This window comes from Nerophis lumbriciformis, linkage group LG21 (genome assembly GCF_033978685.3).
Source record: "Nerophis lumbriciformis linkage group LG21, RoL_Nlum_v2.1, whole genome shotgun sequence".
Taxonomy (NCBI): Eukaryota; Metazoa; Chordata; class Actinopteri; order Syngnathiformes; family Syngnathidae; genus Nerophis; species Nerophis lumbriciformis.
The window spans coordinates 21,496,438-21,515,736 of NC_084568.2; the positions used below are offsets into that span (position 1 = coordinate 21,496,438).

The 19,299-nt window shown below is 38.6% G+C and overlaps 1 protein-coding gene across 1 annotated transcript in view; it reads left to right on the forward strand.

The window, feature by feature from the left end:
- The window catches only part of ehmt2 (euchromatic histone-lysine N-methyltransferase 2), a 40,102-nt gene extending 21,992 nt beyond the window's left edge, over nucleotides 1-18,110 (forward strand). Inside the window, exons 14-26 of the mRNA XM_061982619.1 lie at nucleotides 3,034-3,140; nucleotides 4,222-4,344; nucleotides 4,438-4,539; nucleotides 4,922-5,026; nucleotides 6,417-6,571; nucleotides 6,715-6,882; nucleotides 11,991-12,135; nucleotides 12,224-12,301; nucleotides 12,383-12,498; nucleotides 13,808-13,894; nucleotides 13,972-14,050; nucleotides 17,259-17,434; nucleotides 17,528-18,110. Coding sequence (XP_061838603.1) covers nucleotides 3,034-3,140; nucleotides 4,222-4,344; nucleotides 4,438-4,539; nucleotides 4,922-5,026; nucleotides 6,417-6,571; nucleotides 6,715-6,882; nucleotides 11,991-12,135; nucleotides 12,224-12,301; nucleotides 12,383-12,498; nucleotides 13,808-13,894; nucleotides 13,972-14,050; nucleotides 17,259-17,434; nucleotides 17,528-17,708 — 1,622 coding nt within the window. The 3' untranslated portion in view covers nucleotides 17,709-18,110. The remainder of the gene's footprint in view (nucleotides 1-3,033; nucleotides 3,141-4,221; nucleotides 4,345-4,437; nucleotides 4,540-4,921; nucleotides 5,027-6,416; nucleotides 6,572-6,714; nucleotides 6,883-11,990; nucleotides 12,136-12,223; nucleotides 12,302-12,382; nucleotides 12,499-13,807; nucleotides 13,895-13,971; nucleotides 14,051-17,258; nucleotides 17,435-17,527) is intronic.
- The last annotated feature ends 1,189 nt before the right edge of the window (nucleotides 18,111-19,299 follow it).

Genomic DNA, 19,299 nt, shown 5'->3' on the forward strand with positions numbered 1-19,299 from the left:
TTTGGATGATGGGTAAAATTCCCAAAAAAGTATTTTAAATTTGAATATTTTTAATTGACTTATGTATATACAGTACAGGCCAAAAGTTTGGACATACCTACTCATTCAATGCGTTTTCTTTATTTTCATGACTATTTACATTGTAGATTGTCACTGAGGGCATCAAAACTATGAATGAACACATGTGGAGTTATGTACTTAATAAAAAAAGGTGAAATAACTGAAAACATGTTTTATATTCTATTTTTTTCAAAATAGTCACTTTGCTTTTTTTTTTACTTTTTTGCACACTCTTGGCATTCTCTCGATGAGCTTCAAGAGGTTGTCACCTGAAATAGTTTTCACTTCACAGGTGTGCTTGAAGCTCATCGAGTGTGCAAAGCAGTAATCAGAGCAAAGGGTGGCTATTTTGAAGAAGTGAAGTGAATTATATTTACCGGTATGTAGCGCTTTTTCTCTAGTAGCTCAAAGCGCTTTACATAGTGAAACCCAATATCTAAGTTACATTTAAACCAGTGTGGGTGGCACTGGGAGCAGGTGGGCAAAGTGTCTTGCCCAAGGACACAACGGCAGTGACTAGGATGGCGGAAGCGGGTATCGAACCTGCAACCCTCAAGTTGCTGGCACGGCCACTCTACCAACCGAGCTATACCGCCCCCCAAAAAAAGAAACTAGAATATAAAACATGTTTTCAGTTATTTAACTTTTTTTTTTTGTTAAGTACATAACTCCACATGTGTTCATTCATAGTTTTGATTCCTTCAGTGACAATGTACAATGTAAATAGTCATGAAAATAAAGAAAACTCATTGAATGAGGAGAAGGTGTGTCCAAACCTTTGGCCTGTACTGTGTGTGTGTGTGTGTATGTATATACAGGTAAAAGCCAGTAAATTAGAATATTTTGAAAAACTTGATTTATTTCAGTAATTGCATTCAAAAGGTGTAACTTGTACATTATATTTATTCATTGCACACAGACTGATGCATTCAAATGTTTATTTCATTTAATTTTGATGATTTGAAGTGGCAACAAATAAAAATCCAAAATTCCGTGTGTCACAAAATTAGAATATTACTTAAGGCTAATACAAAAAAGGGATTTTTAGAAATGTTGGCCAACTGAAAAGTATGAAAATGAAAAATATGAGCATGTACAATACTCAATACTTGGTTGGAGCTCCTTTTGCCTCAATTACTGCGTTAATGCGGCGTGGCATGGAGTCGATGAGTTTCTGGCACTGCTCAGGTGTTATGAGAGCCCAGGTTGCTCTGATAGTGGCCTTCAACTCTTCTGCGTTTTTGGGTCTGGCATTCTGCATCTTCCTTTTCACAATACCCCACAGATTTTCTATGGGGCTAAGGTCAGGGGAGTTGGCGGGCCAATTTAGAACAGAAATACCATGGTCCGTAAACCAGGCACGGGTAGATTTTGCACTGTGTGCAGGCGCCAAGTCCTGTTGGAACTTGAAATCTCCATCTCCATAGAGCAGGTCAGCAGCAGGAAGCATGAAGTGCTCTAAAACTTGCTGGTAGACGGCTGCGTTGACCCTGGATCTCAGGAAACAGAGTGGACCGACACCAGCAGATGACATGGCACCCCAAACCATCACTGATGGTGGAAACTTTACACTAGATTTCAGGCAACGTGGATCTTGTGCCTCTCCTGTCTTCCTCCAGACTCTGGGACCTCGATTTCCAAAGGAAATGCAAAGTTTGCATGGTTGGGTGATGGTTTGGGGTGCCATGTCATCTGCTGGTGTCGGTCCACTCTGTTTCCTGAGATCCAGGGTCAACGCAGCCGTCTACCAGCAAGTTTTAGAGCACTTCATGCTTCCTGCTGCTGACCTGCTCTATGGAGATGGAGATTTCAAGTTCCAACAGGACTTGGCGCCTGCACACAGCGCAAAATCTACCCGTGCCTGGTTTACGGGCCATGGTATTTCTGTTCTAAATTGGCCCGCCAACTCCCCTGACCTTAGCCCCATAGAAAATCTGTGGGGTATTGTGAAAAGGAAGATGCAGAATGCCAGACCCAAAAACGCAGAAGAGTTGAAGGCCACTTATCAGAGCAACCTGGGCTCTCATAACACCTGAGCAGTGCCAGAAACTCATCGACTCCATGCCACGCCGCATTAACGCAGTAATTGAGGCAAAAGGAGCTCCAACCAAGTATTGAGTATTGTACATGCTCATATTTTTCATTTTCATACTTTTCAGTTGGCCAACATTTCTAAAAATCCCTTTTTTGTATTAGCCTTAAGTAATATTCTAATTTTGTGACACACGGAATTTTGGATTTTCATTTGTTGCCACTTCAAATCATCAAAATTAAATGAAATAAACATTTGAATGCATCAGTCTGTGTGCAATGAATAAATATAATGTACAAGTTACACCTTTTGAATGCAATTACTGAAATCAAGTTTTTCAAAATATTCTAATTTACTGGCTTTTACCTGTGTGTGTGTGTGTGTGTGTGTGTGTATATATATATATATATATATATATATATATATTTGTCTTTTATCTGGAATTGTGTACACATACATTCTCAGAGCATGTGCTTGATCGCAACTGGACTGTTTGGTTTGTCTTAGAAGATCTTTCCCCCTCTCATCAGAGTAGGCTTCATCAGTTCATGCTCATAGACTGACTAAATCGGACCAGTCTAAGTCTATGAGCATGAACTGATGAAGCCTACTCAGATGAGAGGCAAAACGTCTTCTAAGACAAACCAAACAGTCCAGTTGCGATAAATTGAATTCCCTGAGAATACAATGATCTGGATGAATGAAAACATTCATAGATGTGTACGTATACGTACACGCCGTATATGCACGTTCATAATAGGGAATACATACTACAAAAACAATGCTCATTTATTTCTATTTAGAACATTTTCACTAACATTTTGACCAATTTCTTTTGTATATATTTTGGTTATCTTCAATGTTGTGTATGTGATGAAATGATTATGTTTTTAAATTGTTTTAAAAAATCTTAATATTTTGTACAATGTTTTTTGTCAAAGTGGAAGGCATTGATCCCACATACCAGCCTGACTCTCAGAACAGGCGCTCTGCTCTACATGCTGCCGCTCAGAGAGGACTCCTTGAAGTCTGCTACATACTCCTGCAGGTGAGAGGGTGCATTAACACAGCATACATGTATGCAATGTTCCCTCTAATTTTTCATGTGTGTGAGCAAACGCACAAACTCCCTGAGCATTCAGTGGAGCATATGTGAGCAACATCAGACGTGCACACTGTGGCCACACCAGCGTCACACCTGTCCCAAACCTGACATAACAATTTAAAATGTTTTATTAAAATAATTTTCTGATAAGTGATTTTGCCCTCTTACTATGACAATAACAAAAAAACATGTTTTTCATGACCTATGTGCTAGTATTGTATGTCTGGCTGCGGGTCCTGCCTTTATAATAAATGTTACCCCTTTCAGAGATTACATTTAGTTCCTGTAACTTTCTGTCTGTAAAATACATCTTTTTATTAGCATTTATGAAATCTAGTGACAATATTTCATGAATAATATCCTTAGATTAACATTCTTAATAAATGGCAGTAAAATAAACACACATCTGATTGTGGAGTCAGAGTGTTACAACCTGGCATTTACACATTGTGTGGCGTTGGGGTTGTCCGACTTTTTGTGTGGCCATAAACGCAGCACTGGCTAAGTGCCATGAGTGCTTGTGTTGGTGCAGGTGAGAGAGCGAGCGGCTTCTGTTGAAACGACGGATGATAACGTTGGTTTAAGCCTGGTTTGTATGGCAGAAAATTACCAGTTTTTATAGATACGTTTTTTTTTACTCATGTTTTTGGTGTGGTTACAGTTTTGCTCAATAAAGTGATTGATGGAATTCCTGTCCGTAAAGTGTCTCGACAGACAATAATTGAACGGTGTTGACAAAGATTGTTTTATTCATTGGGGCCACTCTTGTTGTCACCTGTCACGCACAGAGTTGCATTGCAAAATCATACAGAATGAATTGTAATGTGTTTATTTTGTTTAAAGTTCAGATGGGATTTTTGATTTCCTGCGCGGCATTAATTTGCTGTGCGCAGAGGACGCGTGAGCGGTGCGCAATTGCGCAGGCGCGCACCTTAGAGGGAACGTTGCATGTATGTCATTTGTTTATTAGGGTATTATCCCCATCTGGTGCATTAGCTAATAAATGACAATCTTCTACTGCCAGGCAGGTGCCCAAATTGATGCTCAAGACAGAGACCTTAGAACGCCACTCCTTGAAGCCATTGTCAACAACCACATAGAGGTGGCTCGATACCTGGTCCAGAATGGCGCCTGTGTCTATCATGTTGTAAGTATCGCTGTCTCCTTTCAAAAAACAGTGACAATAAGATTTTGCAGGTTTGGTCAAGATTCATGTTTCATGTTGTTGGTTTATTTTCAGGAGACTGATGGTTATACTGGCCTCCACCATTCAGCCAAACAGGGCAACCTAGAAATTGTCAGCATGCTGCTGGAGACAGGACAAGTTGATGTCAATGGTCAGGTAATGAGCTTCTAATTCCAAAAATACACTTTTGTACGCATCACTTACTGTACTTGTCATCAGTCATGCATGCAAAAAGGAGTTTGCATTGTATAGAATGAAGTGACTTGCACCAGTCCCTCCGTGAGCTTGACTGTGTTAATGGACTTTTTAACGTTTTTTTAATCCTTTTTATCTTGTTACCCCTGTTGTTTTAATTCACCTATGTTTTGTTTTTGTACATCACTGTGTGATTCTTATCTGTGAAAAGCCTTTTATAAATAAAATGTACTTACTTAATTATAGTAATGTTATTATTGGGCTGACAGCAACATCCACTATTAGTTCCTATTATCGATTAACACAGATACATTTTATAATTCTTCTCCATGGTTAATCTCAGGACAACGGCGGTTGGACGCCAATTATTTGGGCTGCAGAGCACAAACACGTGGAGGTGATCAAGGTGCTGCTGAACCGAGGAGCCGACGTTGCCATCAGTGACAAGGTGAGTTATTGTCATATCAAAACTTTACTTGGAAAAACATAGTACTGTAGTTGTTTTTAGTGGCATATTTGTTTACAGTACTTTCTGTGTTAGAGCAACACTTGACTGCTGTGACCGTCTTGGAAATAATTTGCATTGTACACAACTGTTAAGTTAGCGCTTAATTTATAAACATAAATTACTATTTTTGCATGTATTTTATTTAATCAGCTTTATTGACCAAGTATATTTAACACACAAGGAATTTGACTTTGTACATTGTGGCCTTTGTTCAATGTAAGAAACAAAAACATAACTGAGAGAGTGCAGAACACAAAGGACATGAAATACATTAAGAGTACAGATCTGATGCAACCACCTGCTACTTCAGTGGCACTATTTGTATATACAGCTACAAAAGTAAAATATTAGCAACAAATAATACACAATGCACACATTCTATTGCACCATGCTGGACAAACAAAACAAAAACCTCAGTGGCCTCTGTGATGCACCACACGTCGTCTCCTAGGGTGTGGCAGCACGGACAGAGACAGGAACAGACCCAACAAAGTAACCAAGAGAGCAGACTCTGTCCTAGTTTGCCCACTAGCATTCGGTTAATGTCCAGTCAGCGCCGATGAGTGAGAATTCGTCCAGGGAAACCGAAGTGTCCGATACATGCTCATTCAACCAGGGCTCTGTGAAGCTCGTCCATCCCAACGCTCAACGCTCGCTGCACAGCACCGTCTTTTCCTCTGCATCACCTCCGGTCTCTCTATGTGGACTCCGGTGTGGCAGAGAGGCAGCAGCTGGTCTCTGGTGCAAACATGACCATGGCTCCCCGAGGCAGAGCCAAAAGTTGAGGGTGCCAATAATTTTGTCCAGTCCATTTTTGGAGTTCTGTGTATAATAATATCAGAATTGGCTGTTTTTGTGTTGTTCCAATGCAAACAAAAGAAATAAATACCAAAATACTAAAGCATTTGTAATTTCAACAATTTTCTGGGAGAAGTGGTGCATTATCTGACAGAAATGCAGGGGTGCCAATATTTTTGGCCCTGACTGTACATGTGTGTTTCTGATACCCAACATTGTTTCTTATTCTCAGAACTTTTTTTTTTTTAAAGTTCAGGAAGTATTGTATTATACTGTATATGTGTCAACATGTAAAATATGTGCTGTGAATGAATGATCAGTAATCGATGACGAAAAGCGTTATAATTAAATAGGCTCTGCTGCTTCCTACTCCTTTTTAGACGTGTAATTAACTGGAACCACATTGTTTCTTAACATAACTTATTGTATAAGCCTGTCTAAAACAAATTGACCATACATACTGGTATGTTTGAATTTGGGTTTAACTGAATTAATCACAGATACATTTTAATCAACAAATGTTTCCCTTTAGGAGCTCAATGTGTGTCTCCACTGGGCAGCGTATGCAGGAAACGTGGATATAGCAGAGATGGTGTTGAACGCTGGCTGTTCACTTGCAGCAGTAAACCTGCATGGAGACACGCCACTCCACATCGCTGCCAGAGAAGGCTACTTGGAATGCGTTACGTGAGTCAAATTCAATCAAGTGTTTCATGCTTTACTATCTAAGCACTATTCCCCAGCCATATTATTTTGAACATGTAACTACCAAATTGACATGATATTCTTGACACGATCAACTGCTGTAACTTACAAAGCTGGCATTTTAGGTTGTTTCTGTCCAGAGGTGCCGATATTGACATCATGAACAGGGAAGGAGACACACCCCTCACTCTTGCCCGCCCTGACACGCCAGTCTGGGTTGCACTCCAAATCAACAGAAAGATACGAAGGGGAATAACCAATCGTATGCTTCGGACAGAAAGAATCATATGCAGGTAAATGCTGTTAAAGTTTTGGGAGCTTGCATCCATTGGCGTCGGTGTCTCTCTGTCTTACTTTTTTACTTTAGATGGCAATAGGCAAGTCAAATAATAATAAAAATAAACAATAAAAAAAAAAATAATAATAATAATTGGTGAAGTAAGTTATATTTAATATGATGAGATAAGTAAGATTATTTTGAGAGTGAAAGAATGGATGAATGTTTATCATGGTTCTTCTTCTTTGTACTTTGTAAACACTAAGTTTGAAGAGTTTTTTGAAGTGGATCATATTAGTACATTGTTTGATTACTTTGCTTAATCCATTCATAATTTAATTCCACATACTGATATACTGAAGATCTTAAGTGTTGTACGTGCGTACAAATGTTTTAAATTACATTTTTCTCTAAGATTATATTTCTCCTTTTTTTGAGAATTGTTGTATATTCTTGGGTAGCAGGTTATAGTTTGCTTTGTGTATAATTTTAGCTGTTTGCAAATTCACTGTCGTGGAATTTCAGTATCTTTGATTCAATAAATAAAGGGTTTGTATGTTCTCTATATCCAACATTATGTGTTATTCTAACTGATCCTTTTTGTAACACTGTTAATGAATGAAGTGTACTTTTGTAATTATTTCCCCATATTTCTTCACAATAACTCAGATATGGTAACACTAGTGAGCAGTAGAGAATATGAAGTGATTTTTGGTCTGGAACATGTTTTGCTTTATTAATTATTGACGTGTTTCTTGCTACTTTATGTTGTATATTTTTTACGTGGGCAGCACGGTGACAGAGGGGTTAGTGCGTCTGCCTCACAATACGAAGGTCCTGAGTAGTCGTGAGTTCAATCCCGATCACGGGATCTTTCTGTGTGGAGTTTGCATGTCCTCCCCGTGACTGCGTGGGTTCCCTCCGGGTACTCCGGCTTCCTCCCACCTCCAAAGACATGCACCTGGGGATAGGTTGATTGGCAACACTAAATTGGCCCAATGTGACTGTGAGTGTGAATGTTGTCTCTGTGTTGGCCCTGCGATGAGGTGGCGACTTGTCCAGGGTGTACCCCGCCTTCCGCCCGATTGTAGCTGAGATAGGCTCCGGCGACCCCGAAGCGTATAAGCGGTAGAAAATGGATGGATTTTTTACGTGAGATTTCCATTTTAATTTATCATCAATCATTATACCTTGAAATTTGGTTTCATTTACTCTTTCAATTTCTATTCCGTCTATTTGTATTTGTTTGACTTTCTGCTACGGTTACCAAATAGCATTATTTTAGTCTTACTGAGATTCAACGATAGTCTGTTTTTGTCAAACCATCTTTTTAATTTGTTAATTTCTTCTGTTATTTGTATTATCTTCTGTGTGTTCTCACCTGAACAAAACGCTGTTGTATCATCCGCAAATAATACTAACCTTAAATCTTTTGTAACTTTACAAATGTCATTTATATAGAGATTGAATAATTTAGGTCCTAGTATTGATCCCTGAGGTACACCAATTAACAAAGCAATTACGAAACTTATTTTCTCGGCGCATTTATTTCCGTTTCCACAGCAGCACACTTCAGGCAACAAATGTGTGTCCCTACTTCCGGAAACAAACACAAGTGTGTTTTAATCACGACGGACTTGTTAATAGACAACGAAAACTACTATTTTTGGACAAATGAGGATTCGCAACCTAATCTTATTGAAGCTTAACATATGGAAGATGAGCTGCTGCTTATTGAAGCGAGCACGAACGGAGGGTGAAACGTTGGAGCAGACGGAAGTCGAGAGAGTGAGGTCAGCATGATTTGGTCAAGCTGCAAATGTGCTAGCTTACCTCTTGTTGTAGCTAGTTTACTGCTTGCAGTAGCTAGTTTACGGCTAATCCCGCAGCATGGCGATGTATTACTACTAGAGCTGCCCGTAGTGGCTTTTTTGCCGATATTCCGAAATTGTCCAACTCTTAATTACCGATTCCGATATCAACCGATACAGATATATACAGTCGTGGAATTAACACATTATTATGCCTAATTTTGTTGTGATACCCCGCTGGATGCATTAAACAATGTAACAACGTTTTCCAAAATAAATCAACTCAAGTTATGGAAAAAAGTGCCAACATGACACTGCCATATTTATTAATGAAGTCACAAAGTGCATTATTTTTTTAACATGCCTCAAAACAGCAGCTTGGAATTTGGGACATGCTCTCTCCCTTAGAGAGCATGGGGTGGTTGGGGTGGCTGGGTTGGGGGGGTGGCTGGGGGTGTATATTGTACCGTCCCTGAAGAGTTAGTGCGGCATGGGGTTCTGGGTATTTGTTCTGTTGTGTTTATGTTGTGTTACGGTGCGGATCTTCTCCCGAAATGTGTTTGTCATTCTTGTTTGGTGTGGGTTCACAGTGGCGCATATTTGTAACAGTGTTAAAGTTGTTTATACGGCCACCCTCAGTGTGAACTGTATGCCTTGCATTCACTTGTGTGTGTGAAAAGTCGTAGGTATTAGGTGATTGTACCGGCACGCAAAGGAAGTGCCTTTAAGAGTTTACTGGCGCTCTGTACTTCTCCCTACGTCCGTGTAGACAGCGGTGTTTTAAAAAGTCATAAATTTTACTTTTTGAAACCGATACCGATAATTTTGAAACAGATACCGATAATTTCCGATATTACATTTTCAAGCATTTATCGGCCGATAATATCGGCAGTCCGATATTATCGGACATCCCTAATTACTACGCTAGCAAAAGAATTCCTCAGTGTTCGCTTTTACAATTACAATGTCGCTACAGCTTGGTTATTTTACAGGTTACAGAGCGTAAATGTAGTGTTGGCGGTTTGAAGATGCATTTTTAAAGGGATTTAGCGGCAGAATGGATCGTTCCCATTAGCTGCATTGCTAGCCATCTAGAACCAACGGATTATTACAAGTTAGAAGGCAGAAAAAACCCAAAACCTTTTGTCTTTTTGTCTCATCAGGAATGTGAATGATAGGCAAAATTCCAAATAAGTGCAGTTCCCATTTTAGCGTATTCTTTTGTCTCAATCAAGACTCCCGAAGTGGTTTCCGATTCAGAATTGTGATTGATTGAAGCTGATGGTACAAATACAATCTTGAAAAGGGAGACAATCAGGCCCCGCTCAAGTAGGTTTGACTTTCTGACATCAAAAGATCAAGTGGTGGTTTTCCTTCGATTTTTCTGTTGGTTTGGTTGCCAGGTGTTGCTTAACCTTTTTTTCAAATTGCTAATTGACCTTGTCCTTTGGTTTTGGCATCACCCTTTTGTTAAAACTACTTCCTGTACTGATGTGACTCCACAACTCTTATCTAAAATAAACAAACCTTCTTTAGATCTACTGCCTAATATGTGATATCAGTCTGACCCATAAGACCTGTGGGTTAACTATTTCTTAGGCAAACAAGCAAGCAAGCAACTCCATTTACGGTGAAAGAGGGTATCCCACAGACATGCCATATAATAGTAGGTTGAGACATAGTTAAAAAAATCTTCAAAATTCTTTTTTCATATTGTTTATGTATTATACTGCTACGGTTTGTTGTCTCAGGCACTGCTTGAAGTCATGTGGCGCTGCTAAAACTGAATTTTACAAAGTTGACAGTGACAATAAATGATTATTTTCTATTCCATTCTAATCAAGTTGTATGGTATATTACAACTACTCACAATTTAATTTGATACAAATTAGGGCTGGGCGATATATCGATATACTCGATATATCGCGGGGTTGTCTCTGTGCGATATATAAAATGACTATATCGTGATATTAGAGTATACGTTCTCACGCAGTTGCTTTTAGCTGTGGGGCATTAAACTGCAGACGTTTCTCCCTCTTTCCTGTCTCTCCTTCTCACAGACACTTAAAACAAGCGCACCTTCTTACATACGTCACATACTGTCACGTGAGCAACGTCACACGCTCCCACAGAGCGACATGGTAACGTTAGCTGTGATGTTAACAGCTAACGGTGTGGTTTGAGTGGTAATACGAGAGAAAGAAGGTGCAAATCTGGTAACAAATGGAGGAATAATTAATTCCCAAGAAAAGCACGGGGTCCATCGTCTGACGGTGGTTTGGCTTCAAGCGGGAATATGTCTTTACATGTCAACATCTCCGTTCGGTGCCACACAAACTAAATGCCGAAGCAACTATTTCCACATCAACACTGTAGGACATATACTATTTGATATGCAGCTCATTTTTATTTGACAGTTATTGAAATATCTTGTGTGTCATCATGCACAAAAGTGCGCTTTATTCGTTTTAAACTATTGTAGTGGCGTTCTGTACAAAAAGTGCACTTTAATTTAGTGTTCTTTTGATATGTTTGATATGTTAGTGACATCATTCACAAAAGTGCACTAATAGCTTGTTTTAAAATGTCTCTGACAATCTTGCACTTTTTGTTTTGGATATGACATGAATGATTGTGCCACTGCTTAATAACTGTTTAATAAATACAGTTTTGCTAAATTGACTTAGTTGTGATTTCCCTCTCTGCATGAAAGTTTAAAAGTAACATATATTAATGCAGTATGAACAAGAATGTTTTAATATAGACACATAGAATCATCATACTGCTGTGATTATATGCATCAAGAGTTCATTCAAGGCTAAGGCAAAATATCGAGATATATATCGTGTATCATGGCCTAAAAATATCAAGATATTAAAAAAAGGCCATATCGCCCAGCCCTAATTCAAATCGATTCTCAACGTTTTAATGGGTATATAAATTATAACACAACCTTTTTTAAAGGTTACAAAAGCCCATCTTGGCTTCTGGCTGATGATGCTTACACGAAACGAATAAACATTTTAAAAATCAATTTTTAAACTTTTTTTTTTTTTTTTTTAATACACGTTCTGAATTGAAATAAATAATAGTGAATTGGTTGTAGATCGATTTTTTTTTTTTTTTTTTTTTTTTTTTTTTTTTTTTTTTTTTTTTTTTCCCGGCACCCCTAATGGTAGCATGCAAGTATATGATTATTTAATATACTGTACAGTATTGTCGGTGATCTGTGTTAAGGCTCTCCCTTCTCCTGCTTTTGGTTTAGAATTCGCCATTATACCTGATTGTCTTTACTATTACTCCACAATCCTAGTGACATCGCCCAAGGCTACGAGAACGTACCCATTCCATGTGTCAACGCGGTGGACGACGAAGGCTGCCCTTCGGACTACAAATACGTTTCCGAAAACTGTGAAACGTCAGCGATGAACATAGATCGCAACATCACACATTTACAGGTAAGATGTTTCGTACTGTACTGCTTCTGCTACTTGACTAGCAAACTGAACTGCAGTATATTACATCAAATCTCACACTTGTCTTCAGCACTGTGGCTGCACAGACGATTGCTCGTCTAGTAACTGTCTATGTGGACAGCTCAGCATCCGCTGCTGGTATGACAAGGTAAACGGAGGACAAAATGTATGTCATGTAGGGCCAGAAGTATGCAGATTAAAACTATAGTATACCCTTTTCTATCTCTAGGATCAGCGGTTGCTGCAGGAGTTTAACAAGATTGAACCCCCGCTTATTTTTGAATGCAACATGGCCTGCTCTTGTCATCGAACATGCAAGAACAGAGTGGTACAGGCTGGCATCAAGTAAGTACCGGTAGTATACACACGCATAGGGCCTGATTTATTAAAGGTTTGCGTGTACTAAAACATGCGCAAACTTGAAAGCACACGCAAAGCTGATCTACTAAACGTGTGCAAAGTGGATTGCGTCTGTTAAGTGAACAGGATAAGGTGTGCAGGTCATTTTGCGTTTGTCTTTATTAATATGCAGAATATATGCTGATAATCAAAACTCCCACAATAATGGGAGAAGAAATTAGAAATACATTTGTTGTGTGATTTATCAATACTCATTACTGTTTTGGGAGCACTTTATTTAGCACGTTTGGAAAAGGACATGCAAACTGACAAAGTTCCACACAGAGAGGAGTGCTCACGCTGCATTCTCTCAATGAGCTTCAAGAGGTAGTCACCTGAAATGGTTTTCACATCCCAGGAGTGCTTGAAGCTCATCAAGAGAATGCCAAGAGTGTGCAAAGCAGTAATCAGCGCAAAGGGTGGCTATTTTGAAGAAACTAGAACATAAAACATGTTTTCATTTATTTCACCTCTTTTGTTAAGTACATACTGTAACTCCGCATGTGTTCTCATAGTTTTTATGCCTTCAGTGACAATCTACAATGTAAATAGTCATGAAAATAAAGAAAACGCATTGAATGAGGAGGTGTGTCCAAACCTTTGGCCTGTACTGTAGATTGCACACGCTGTTTAGCACGAGGTATTTGGATCTTAGTAAATCAGGCCCATAGTGTTGAAAATGGAACAACATTTTTAAAATAAATACACATTTAAATTAATACTTAAATGTGTAATTAGAATTGTAATTAAATACACAAATGTGTTAAAAGTGTCGTAATTTATTTAATGTCAAATTACATTTAATTATTAATAAATGACAGTTAAGTCCGGATTTAGACATTGAAAATGATCAATTATTGGGTAACTATATCTTATGTATGCCTCATTTTGATGCCACTAACTAACTAGTTACCATGATTTAATAGTAACTTTATGATTTACTTTGATAGTAACTATTAACTTAGCACTGAAAAAAGGTGCCAATTTCTACTAAGTTTAAATTTAAAATGCCACTGGTCATAAAGGCAAGTGTCGAATTGCATTCTTTAAATTACTTTTTGCCTGTATTAGCAAGTTTAGTTCAACAATGTGTAGTCCTTAATTCACAAACTATTACCCAAGGTTAAAGTGAATTTGGACATTACCACCCATTCTGTTGATGTCAGAAATAAGAAGCCACGTTTCATCAGAATTTAGGTACTGTGTATTTTCACACTAGAAGTAAACCCATTAAATGTTCATATTCTTCTCTTAGAGTTCGCCTTCAACTCTACAGGACAGAGAAGATGGGTTGGGGCGTTCGAGCGTTGCAGGACATCCCCCAGGGAAGCTTCATCTGCGAGTAAGAGTCCACCTGTCCAATCAAGGTATGTTTTCCACAGAAAGTGTCAGATTAAGTGATGTCTTCTTCCCACGCAGATATGTGGGGGAGCTGATCTCGGATGCAGAAGCCGACGTTAGAGAGGACGATTCCTACCTTTTTGACTTGGACAATAAGGTACCACAAACTACTATAGTGATAATAATGAAACTACAATAAGCAGTTTTAACTCTCTAATAGTTATCTCTGTAAAGGCTTTAATTTTAATATAAACCATATGCAAAAGCTGACAAACAGCTTTTAAAAACATTGGGCTGTCAAATCAGATTAATCACATTTATGAATTTGGATGAATTATGATTACAGTTATCACAGGTGATTATTCCCTTGCATGAATAACATTTGCTTAAGAAAAGACACCAATATTTGTACATCAATGCAAATTTTGGTCAGAATGTCATCCAGGAATGTTTTTATCGTTTTACTTGTATGCTGGCCATTTATTTTCACAAAAAATTGGGAGGAGTTTTATCTCAAGTTCTTCCAGGCCATATTTTGGAATAAAAATGTGCCAGCAAGCACACCAATCGAAGTCTTTTCACACAAAAAAAAGAAGTCTTTTCACTAATTTTTGTACTGACATATGCATTGATCTGATCACTTACCGTATAATGGTTAAGTTAAAAAAAGCTGTACGGTAAAAAATGAATTGCATGATTAATCTAAGTGTGTTCGTCATTAATGTGATATTTTTAATAATTAATCATATAAGTTATTTTGTTAATGTTGACAGCCCTAAAAAGATAATGGAAATTTTAAAAGCACAACTGAAAAATCTGCATTTCACAATATGATTTTTTGTACGTTCCCGAGATGAACTACTTAGTCTATTAATTTAAATGTTATGTACTGTTGAGCGGATTCATTTATTTTCTGGTTATCTATTAGCACACCAAGTTATCTTAGGGAAGGCCTGGGCAATTATTTTGACTCGGGGGGGGGGCTCAAATTTAGAGAAAAAAAATGTCTGGGGGCCGGTATATCTATTTTTAGGAACACTAATACAAAACCTCACAATAATGTCTGATCGAATGCTAAAAACGTTGTGACAGACCGCCTTAAAAAAACGGAATGGAATTTAATTTTTTTTTACTGAATGAGACAACCAGAATGTACATGAAAATAACGAATGTGGGATTTACAATATTAACGATAAAACACTGAATATTGACAACATATGAACGTCACACCCCCTCTCGATTGACATATTTTACAATCAAGCGAAACGCAACAAAAATGCAACAAACACAGCGAAATATGAAAGCGAAGGGTAAAAAATAAACCCACCTACTATCTGATATATCACTAAGCTTTGGAACTCGACCTTTTAGATGTAAAAAAAAAAATTTGGGGAATGTCCGGCGGGCCAGATTGAAAAGCTTAACGGGCCGCATGCGGCCCCCGGGCCTTAATTTGCCCAGGTCTGTCTTAGGGTGTACTCACTTCGCCATTCATACCGTACTGGACTTGGCCGTGATTCACCGTGGCCCCAAAGGACCCAACTATATTTTTGTTTTACTGCAATTTGCCTGACTTAGTGGATTACTTCCAGTCATATTTGATTTATTCTGTGCGAAGTGGCGACTTTCATTACTTGACAAAGAGTGAGCGAATGCATTAGATGTGGAAAAGATGATCGATTCTACGATGCATCACGATTAGAACATGCGGCATTACTGCTAATGTTCTCTAAACGTTAGTTGTCGGTTTAGTTCTAATAAACAATGGGAGAACCATTAACTAACATTATATTAATGTTATGTGTCAGCTGGGTTAGTGCAGACATGTGGAGTTAGGAGGAGAGGAAAAGCTATGGTAGCCACATCGCTAAGCTACCTTGAATGTGAAGTAGTGAAACAAGAAAATAATAAATGCTATGTGCACTTCAACAGAAGGCTAATCAGAAGCACATTACATCAGAGAGTAACCAGCTCAGAAGAGGAAATTAGCAAGTAGATTAATACGTCAGGAGAGACTAACATCTATACAGTAGAGCAGGGGTCGGGAACCTTTTTGGCTGAGAGCCATGAAAGCCCAATATTTTAAAATGTATTTCCGTGAGAGCCATATAATATTTTTTAACACTGAATACAACTAAATGCGTGCATTTTTAAGAAAGACCAACATGTTTAGAGTATGATAAGTCTCTTATTCTTTTTAATAACATTGTTATTCTGAAGATAACCAATAATAAATAAAATACTTCTTACCATTAATGCGACTTCTGGTGCTGCATGGTTTTGCTGATGGCTTTGTAGGCTGGTTGACACGTGGTTATTTTTAACACTGTGATTACCAGAGGAATTATTCATTACTTATCATGTTAAGCAATGACAGCTACGATTTATCTGAGAGCCAGTTGCAGTCATCAAAAGATCCACATCTGGCTCTAGAGCCAAAGGTTCCCTACCCCTGCAGTAGAGCAACACGTCTGTCAGCCATAGATATGAATGAGCAAAGAGACGACATGTCTTTAAACTGCAAGTTTATGGCGACTGCGGCCAAAAGTGTCTGAACATTGTATGGTTTTAGAAAGAACAACAATTAAATCAAAGTTACTTTAAATGGGGTCCCACAGTAAATTTTTGGGGTCCCACTTTTTTGTAAGTGTTTTGAAAACAAATGATAAATGTATGCATTATCCTGTTATATCTCACATTCTATATTGTTTTGAAAGGTTGTCATAAACGTTATTTTATTCATATAAAAAAATAATACACAAGAAAACAATTTTTTATGCATATGTACCGGTAAATGTATTCAGTTATAAACATTCATTCACGTTCTATTTTCCTTCATGGATCTAAACTTTACCGCTGCCGGTATTTTTATTGTAATATTTTCAGAATGTTTTATTTTTGGCCAAAGAAAACAACCTGAAGTTGTCTTTATTTTTTAGTTTTAATGCCATGATTTTAGTTCGGCCCGCGTGTGCACAGATTTTCCTCCATGCGGCCCCTGAGCTAAAATGAGTTTGACACCCCTGCATGTATGACATTCTTACTACCAAATTGCACTTGTATCCATATATTGGGGTATTTTCTTCAGGAAACTTTAGTTATGCAAGCAAATAGCAACCTGTGATTATTCATGATTTATCACAGTTCAAGAGTGTGATTAATCTGATTTAAAAAATGAATCACTTGACAGCCTTCGTTTTTTAACTTTTAGATTATTGAGTATTTTATGTCTGTCATGAAATGTGTTGGTTTTCGTGAACAATTTCCGGAAAGCAGTCGCATTAAAGTCATTTCGTGACTCCACCGTTTCCAGTCAAACATTCCAGGTGCAATTGATGTCTAACAGAAGACGTGTTTTCTTCAAGGACGGGGAGGTGTATTGTATTGATGCTCGTTACTACGGCAACATCAGCCGCTTCATCAACCACCTTTGCGACCCCAACCTCATCCCAGTGAGGGTCTTCATGCTGCACCAGGACTTGAGGTTTCCCCGCATTGCCTTCTTCAGCTCCAGAGACATCCTCAGCGGCCAAGAGCTCGGGTGAGTGTTGAGACGTGTGACTCACCTCCATCGATGGTCTGCGTTGCACTTTTTAGGAAGGCTTGTTCATCCTGTCTGTGTCTCTTTGCATAGGTTTGACTACGGAGACCGCTTTTGGGACATCAAGAGCAAGTACTTTACCTGTCAGTGTGGCTCTGAGAAATGCAAACACTCTGCAGAGGCCATCGCTTTGGAACAGAGCAGATTAGCCAGAATGGACGCCAGTCCAGAGGCGGGAGCAGACTGTGGATTAACTATACCCGGACACATTTAAAGGAACTCAAACTCATCGTAATAATATGGCGCATTTAACATGTTTAACCTACTATGCTTTTTATTTTAGTCTATGGGATAACACATTTGTAATATCCACTTTTATCAATCGACAACTTGGGCCGAAAACACTCAATTATTGCTAAAAAAAAAAATGAGATCATGTTTGCTTGCATACCGTATGCGTATTGTCAAACAATTTTTATTTGCCATCATGTGTCACATACAATGTTTAGTTCCTGTTTTGCCAAGAAACAAGCAGCATTTTTTTTTTTACACATTCTGACCTAACCTGCACCTGTACAGAAGATTAGGATTTGCATTGACTTTTTTATTTTTGTTTTCTAACTTTCCTATAATAAATTCAGGACAATGTTTTCCCACATTGATTCCTGCAAGCATATTTTGCTGTCATGTACAGTACCATATACATACAGTACAGCCCAAAGGTTTAGACACACCTTCTCATTTCAATGTGTTTTCTTTATTTTCATGACTATTTACTTTGTAGATTGTCACTGAAGGCATCAAAACTATGACACCTGTGAAGTGAAAACCCTTTCAAGTGACTACCTCTTGAAGCTCATCGAGAGAATGCCAAGCGTGTGTGTGCAAAGCAGTAATCAGAGCAAAGGGTGTCTATTTTGAGGAAACTAGAATATAAAGCATGTTTTCAGTTATTTCACCTTTTTTGTTAAGTACATAACTCCACATGTGTTCATTCATAGTTTTGATGCCTTCAGTGACAATCTACAACATGGGTGTCAAACTCTGGCCCGCGGGCCAAATTTGGCCCACCGTGTAATTTCACTTGGCCCTTGAGGCGATATCAAATTAACACTAAAGCTGGCCCGCCGATCCTCCCGGGAGTCTTCCAAACGCCAGCCATACTTCAACAGCGATACAGGTTACACTGAGGGTAGCCGAATAAAAAACTTTAACACTGTTAGAAATATACGCCACACTGTGAATACACACCAAACCAGGACCCTTTTGCAGCACTAACTCTTCCGGGACTCTACAAGGTGTGTGTGGGGGGGGGTTGGTGGTAGCGGGGGTGTATTTTGTAGCGTCCCGGAAGAGTTAGTGCCGCAAAGGATTCTGGGTATTGTGTTGTGTTACGGTGCGGATGTTCTCCCGCAATGTGTTTGTCATTCTTGTTTAGTGTGGATTCACAGTGTGGCGTATATTTCTAACAGTGTTAACGTTTTTTATACTGGCACCCTCAGTGTAACCTGTATCGCTGTTGATGAAGTATGCGTTGCATTCGCTCGTGTGTGCGTACAGAAGCCGCACATTGCTTGTGACTGGGTCTGAACGATGTTAGAATGGATGAAAAGGGGACGTGACGATAGCTCGCAGAGTACGTTAAAGGTTAATTTGTTCAACCTTGGCCCGCGGCTTTGTTCAGTTTTAAATTTTGGCCCACTCTGTATTTGAGTTTGACACCCCTGATCTACAATGTAAATAGTCATGAAAATAAAGAAAATGCATTGAGTTAAAAGGTGTGTCCAAGCGTTTGGCCTGTATTGTATATATTTTTATTCTAATGATTATTTGCTTAATACGTTTGTGAAACAGTACAAGTCTAA